Raw genomic sequence first — 6,000 nt, forward strand, 5'->3', positions numbered from 1 at the left:
CGCGTAACAAAAACAAACAGTAGGGACCTTCCGAGTTAAAAAAATAAGTTAGGGACCAAACACGCAAATTACCTCAAACCATAGGGACCATTCGTGTAATTTACTCTTTTTGTAATTTTGTCTATAAACACTAAAAAAGTTTAGTGGTATAGGAAAAAAAACTTTATTGATTAAATGTATACACTTGTTGCAAGTCATTAACCAACAAAAAAATTATGGAATTTGGTTTATTTTCAAGAATCATATCATCTTTTAATCTTTTAATAAATTAGCTAATATGAAAAACAATGTTGGGGGATAATATACGCAAACAGAATATAATGTACATGCTAGCGTTAAACATAAAATTCTATAAAACAAAGATTTATAAATAGAAAAAAAAAAATGCAAAAATCTAAATCAAGGTACATAAGAAACTGAAATGACCAATGTTTTTGGTTCCCTAAAATCAAAATAGAAGTCTTCATTAGGATTACGTATATTGACTTGTTAGTCATTGTATGTATACATCCATTTGGCTTTTGGAGAATCTTATGAAATTGTCCCCAAAAACGTAAAATATAATTAATTAAGTTGGCAAAATATAATATTAAATATAATATTGCCGTCCTTAATTGATTCATTACTATCACGATGACAACCACTTGTCTATTTTTTGAATGGATGTATTAAATATTAATGTTTCCATCCCCTCGCATGACCATCCTCCATGTATGGCTCAAGAAATCCAATGAACTACAAAATTAATTTAAGAGTAGATTATACAAAATTAATTTAAGAGTAGATTATATAAAATTAATTTAAGAGTAGATTATAAATAATGGTGCTTGTACTATAACAAAAATTATGGATATTGTCCCAAAAAAATTATATCGTAAGTTCCTAACCTAGACTGTATAACTTAACAATCAATCGTTAAATCCATGTAAGTGATAATTTGACATTATCTTTTTAGCTGGTTGTTTAGGAACTGTAAAACTTACAACATCCATTATGGTTTGACCTATTATAGAACTTATTCATTCTATTACATCATGTTTCACTATAGGAGACATATTTTATAAATCATTTCAAATGTTTAAGCTTTTTTAAAACCTTTTAATACTCATCATCATCTATTTGAAGCCTTTTATGCACCCCGCATAAAAGGCTATTATAATATTTATTTTGTTTTTAATATTTAAATATAAAATATAATTAAACAAAAGAAAATGAAAGTGTGATTTAAGTACATGGATAAAATATAATACCACAATAGATAATTAACTGGTTGAAGAATATTAAGTATTTGATAAAGAGTAATATTATAAGGCATATCCCCCAAAAATTTTGTTAATTACATTCTAGGGAGTGGACGACATTGACGAAGAAGATGAATTAGATAAAAGTAAATTTGTAATTTTACAGCTGGACTGAAAGTTATCATTTTATATGGATTTAACAGCTTGTCGTTAAGTTACTATATGAAAAAACCTTATCTGGTATCAGTGATTTCAATTATTTGGCAACATGGATGATTTATATAATTTTCTATATGAAAAAACCCTAGTGAAAAATATTTTGGTGATAAATGGGAAACAGAAAGAATTTGGAAAGGGTTGTGTGATGATACCTTGGGCGGGTTTAAGGCCCATCGAGCACCATAACCATCATGAACTCGGATCTCGAAAACGGGCCCATGTGGTGGAGCAATATGCGCATTTATCCAACAGCAATGGGTCACCAAATGATTGATTACATTTAAGGCAAGCATATTCTTATGAGACTCTGAACACAATGAAAACAAAGTTTTCAAAAAAAAAATCTTATTTTGAAAGTATATGTAAAAAAAAAAAACACTTTTGGTTAAAATCAATGGAATTAACAGTTTTCATCTTAGAAATTTAGAAAACTTTGAAAAACCTGTAAAAATCACTTTTCTAGTTACATACAATTTTGAAAACGGAAAAAAATTCATTTTCTTGGAAAAAATTTGAAAATTGAATCAACCAAACACATTTTGAAAACTTTCATTTTCATTTGAAAATTTTCATAGAAAACTAGAGAATTTTCGGCAACCAAACACACTCAATTTTCATTAAAAACTAAAAATGAAAATGAAAATGAAAACGCAAGTCTATTTTCTGAAAACGTTTACCAAAAAAATGAGAACAACTTTACACGATCAAATGCACCCTAAGTACTTAGGTTGTGAGTTCAAATTTTTTTAAACTTTAGTTAGAACATAACAAAACAAAACAGGTTGTATAGTGTGTTAGTATCGTCGATGAGACGACCGAGATTGATGTCAATAGGACAAAAATTAGGGCACAAACATTCTCTAAATCTCTTGTATGTATAAAAAGACGTGAATACCCTCATCATCGAAGCTGACACCAAATAAGCTTGTTCAGTATGTCCTGTCAAATCGAGTTTGAATGGGAAGAAGAATACACGCCCAAAAGGGTAAAAAAGTAAATACCAACCATTTCCGGCGAAGGAACCCCAAAATTTTCCATTGCTTCTATTTACATGCTTAGCCAAAGCCCTAGCTCCATCACTCAAAATCGAAGTTTTAACCTCAAAACCAAAGAGGAAATCAAGTTGTCACAAAGAAGATATTGAGTGGATTTCATGGATATATGAATAATAACAAATAATCACATTCACATTAGATGTATATATAATGACAAATTGACGATCCTTGATAAACTACATAAAACGATGTCATGTCCTGTCCTGTCCTGTCCTGCATAAAAAATGAGGCCAAAAAGAGCGTCACTATCACAAGTAGTTATCATACATTTGGATTATGTGGTGTTAAAAAAGCAGAGAGCAAGGAAGATCTTGGAAGGGGAAGTGCATCGGGAATTGTTCCTACAGTGTGTGAAATGCCAAAAAGCCTCGTAACACCTTCGTAATGCAGTGCCTACACCAAATATTAGAAATTACAAAATGAGTAGAATTTATAAATCCAAGGAAACCATTTATTAGGACTTAATAGGGGAAGTTTCATTTCCCTAGATTTTTCTCTATTAAATCGTTCTTTCTGCATTAAGTAAATAAAAATAATCATTCTTTCTACAATATTGTACTTTTTTTTTTTCTTATTAGGACATTTTGCTTTGAAAAATCTACTCAAATATAGCAAGGATAATTGCTTTGCAATAAAAGTAAGATACAAATAAACGTAAGAACATTTCTATTGTTTGTAACTAACCCTATATTATAATCAGACAATCACTACCAAAATAACTGATGCTCACAAATATATTGAAGAATATTTTATATAACAGGTCATATGATCCAATAGCAAGATGTTTGCGTATGATTGAAAATTATAAGACTTGAAGCAACTAACCTCAAGAATAGCTGCCAAATGATTATAAAGCTGTGATGTAGGTTTTGTAAGAAACATTGCAAGAACACCATTTTCCCTTTCCTTTTCTTCAGAATAAAACCTCCTATAAATTTCTACCCCTGAAATCACATGGTAATTATTGTCATTGTCAAGACATTTAGCTGCTATTGATTTAGTTATTAGGTCATAGAAACAATGCAGATATTAATAAATCAGAGATAATTACCTTCTTCAACAGTTTCTACACCTGGTAGAACTTTAGCAAGATCCTCAGTTGCTAACATGTCAGAAAATGAACCATAGCAATGAACATCATGAACTTGAAGCAACAAACATTTGTTGAAGAGAACCAAAGATCCTGATTCAATACTGATAATTAAAACCCATCAGGAATTGAGAGAAGCAATTATTAGTAAAGGGTTATTAAGTAACCCGATAACACAATTATAGGTTTTTTCGAAGCAAAACTTAAACCTGAAATAGATTACATATAAATCTGCATATTAGTCCATCAAAATGAACAATATATTTGCATATGTTAATAACTTTTTTACATATACCGGTTGTAGTCACCACCAGCACACCTTCCTTCAATTGTTTTCTTCCCATCTACAAGTATATGTAAACAGTTTGAGAGATAAGCTTCTTATCAGATGAGTACAATGATAGAGAAGAATCAAATGTTATGCAGTTATGCTGGGACCTTTGATTTGTGAGAAAAAGGGCTCCTGAACATGAAGTCCAAACTCCACAGTCTCCAGCATCTGATTGTGAGATGAAATTATAACCCGGTAAAGATAAAGGAAAGAAGAAAATGGAAGCTTCTGTTAAAGAATATGAACTGAATGATGTTACAGAGGAGAACATACATTTACTAGATCGGATCCTTTTTCCAGGATAAACTTATTCCACTCGCGTTCTTTCTGTTTCATGGAAGAATCTTCATGGATCAAGGGAATATTGGCATTCATACTATGAACAGCCCCGTTGGATATCGATTTGCACAAAGCTGATGCTAAGTGCTTGTATAAGGGATATGGAGGAACACCTTCCGACAGATCTGCAACAAGTTTCAGCCGATTACCAGGCTAACTGATAACTATCAAACTCCAACATTCGTCCAATTCCAAAATAATTGAATTGAAACTAAACGCAATTGATGAAAGCCATTTATCTCAAATCAAAGGAAGTTTGGACACTCAAAGGGGGGAAATACCGATTTTTTTAGGAAGGAAAGTACTTCAAATCAAAGGAAGTTTGGAAAATTGTGGAAAACGAAAACGAAGTCGCGGAAATGGAACTGGTGGGTAAAGTTTGGGATGGATACCTGTATTTGATGTTGAAGAGGGGTAGGTGTGATCGTCTTCGTCGTCCTTGAGGAGATTAGAGCAAAATTCCTTCGATAAACCTAAATCCAGGGATTCTTCGATGGATAAAGTAAGGGTCAACTTCAGCAGAGCTTCAATGGTGTCTTTCAGTTGGAACTTAGCCATTTCAGGCGAAGACGGTTGCCGTTGTTCCTCCATTGCAGACGGTTTTGGAGTAACAGATGCAGCGGCAGTGATGTTCGCTTTACGTAAATGAATTTCAAATCAATCTATTATTGACAAAATTACATAAATGGTTCATGTGGTATGAGGAAATAGGCGTTTCCGGTCCACATTCAAAACAATGGACAAACTCGGTGTCAATATTGCCGAAATGGTCCTCAAGAAGCTTTTCAACTTCAGTCACTGAAGTTAGACTAAACTGTACAAATGGTCCCTGTGGTTTGTCGAAAATTGCCACTTTGGTCTAAAAATGTTTGGACTAGCACCAGTGGTCCAAAACTATTATTTTATTGCGCCTTTGGTCCAATCTATTCTGAGTTTTTTCAAGATGACGGATTTGCCCCTGTTAATATGATTTTCTCTTTTTTTCTTATTTGTTTTTCTGATTTTAGATTTAAAAAAAAAACTAGAAAATAAAAATAAATCTCTCTCTCTCTCTCTCTCTCTCTCTCTCTCTCTCTCTCTCGTAAATATGCAGCTTTAGTCACTAGATCACCTGCTTCAAAGCTTCTCTTCATTGAAGTCATCTTCTCTGGTACTAGACTTATCAGGGACGACTTTAACAACAACTTCATTGAAGTCATCTTCTCGTGCTTCTGATTCAAATCTACCAACGAACTGTGCTTCTTCATCTGCTACTCCCTCAAACACATATCTGGGATGTTCATGGCGGCTAGGGTTTCATGGAGACTATTCTCATTTGATGGTGGCGTTATGGTTTGGACAGGCGACGCAACTAGGGTTTCCAGCGGTGGTGATGAAGAGTTCGAGCTCTTTCATGTAGTCAAGATCTAATCGCTGTTTTTTCCAGTGTTTCCACCTTTACAACGAGCTCGATTTGGCTGTAAATCGATTTTAATGGTGGGTTGAAGTCGATTGGGTTTTCTATTAAGGTTACTGATCTTTCTTACAATCAGATTTCAAGGGAGAAACCAAATGTTCTCCTGTGGATCCTGTCAAATGGGTGATGTTTCTTGATCTATCCCATACACACAAATCGATTACAGATTTGTTTTCTGTTTTTTTTTAGTTCCAGAAATAATTTTGAAGAACATATGATTTCATATTCATTTTCTAGGTTTTTTAGTTCTAGAAATAATTTTGAAGACA

At 32.8% G+C, this 6,000-nt stretch overlaps 1 protein-coding gene across 9 annotated transcripts; it reads right to left on the minus strand.

Moving 5' to 3' along the window:
* Nucleotides 1-443: 443 nt before the first annotated feature.
* On the minus strand, nucleotides 444-4,951 carry LOC111898331 (uncharacterized). Of its 9 annotated transcripts, none has more exons than XR_006189519.2 (11): nucleotides 4,668-4,949; nucleotides 4,210-4,400; nucleotides 4,044-4,104; nucleotides 3,895-3,949; nucleotides 3,567-3,709; nucleotides 3,341-3,459; nucleotides 2,783-2,908; nucleotides 2,466-2,559; nucleotides 2,356-2,399; nucleotides 1,613-1,767; nucleotides 444-735 (listed from the first exon to the last, which is right to left on the minus strand). XR_006189519.2 is itself a non-coding variant. In XM_023894256.3 (10 exons), the coding sequence occupies exons 1-10, from the start codon at nucleotides 4,864-4,866 to the stop codon at nucleotides 676-678; spliced, it is 1,203 nt and encodes a 400-aa protein (XP_023750024.1). In that variant the 5' UTR covers nucleotides 4,867-4,948; the 3' UTR covers nucleotides 444-675. The 9 variants fall into 9 exon arrangements, 6 of the variants coding, with proteins under 6 accessions (XP_023750024.1, XP_023750030.1, XP_023750022.1 ...); XR_006189520.2 differs by having other exon boundaries at nucleotides 2,356-2,369; nucleotides 4,668-4,948; XR_006189518.2 differs by having other exon boundaries at nucleotides 2,356-2,559; nucleotides 4,668-4,950.
* Between the last annotated feature and the right edge of the window lie 1,049 nt (nucleotides 4,952-6,000).

Source organism: Lactuca sativa, chromosome 3, assembly GCF_002870075.4.
Source record: "Lactuca sativa cultivar Salinas chromosome 3, Lsat_Salinas_v11, whole genome shotgun sequence".
NCBI lineage: Eukaryota > Viridiplantae > Streptophyta > Magnoliopsida > Asterales > Asteraceae > Lactuca > Lactuca sativa.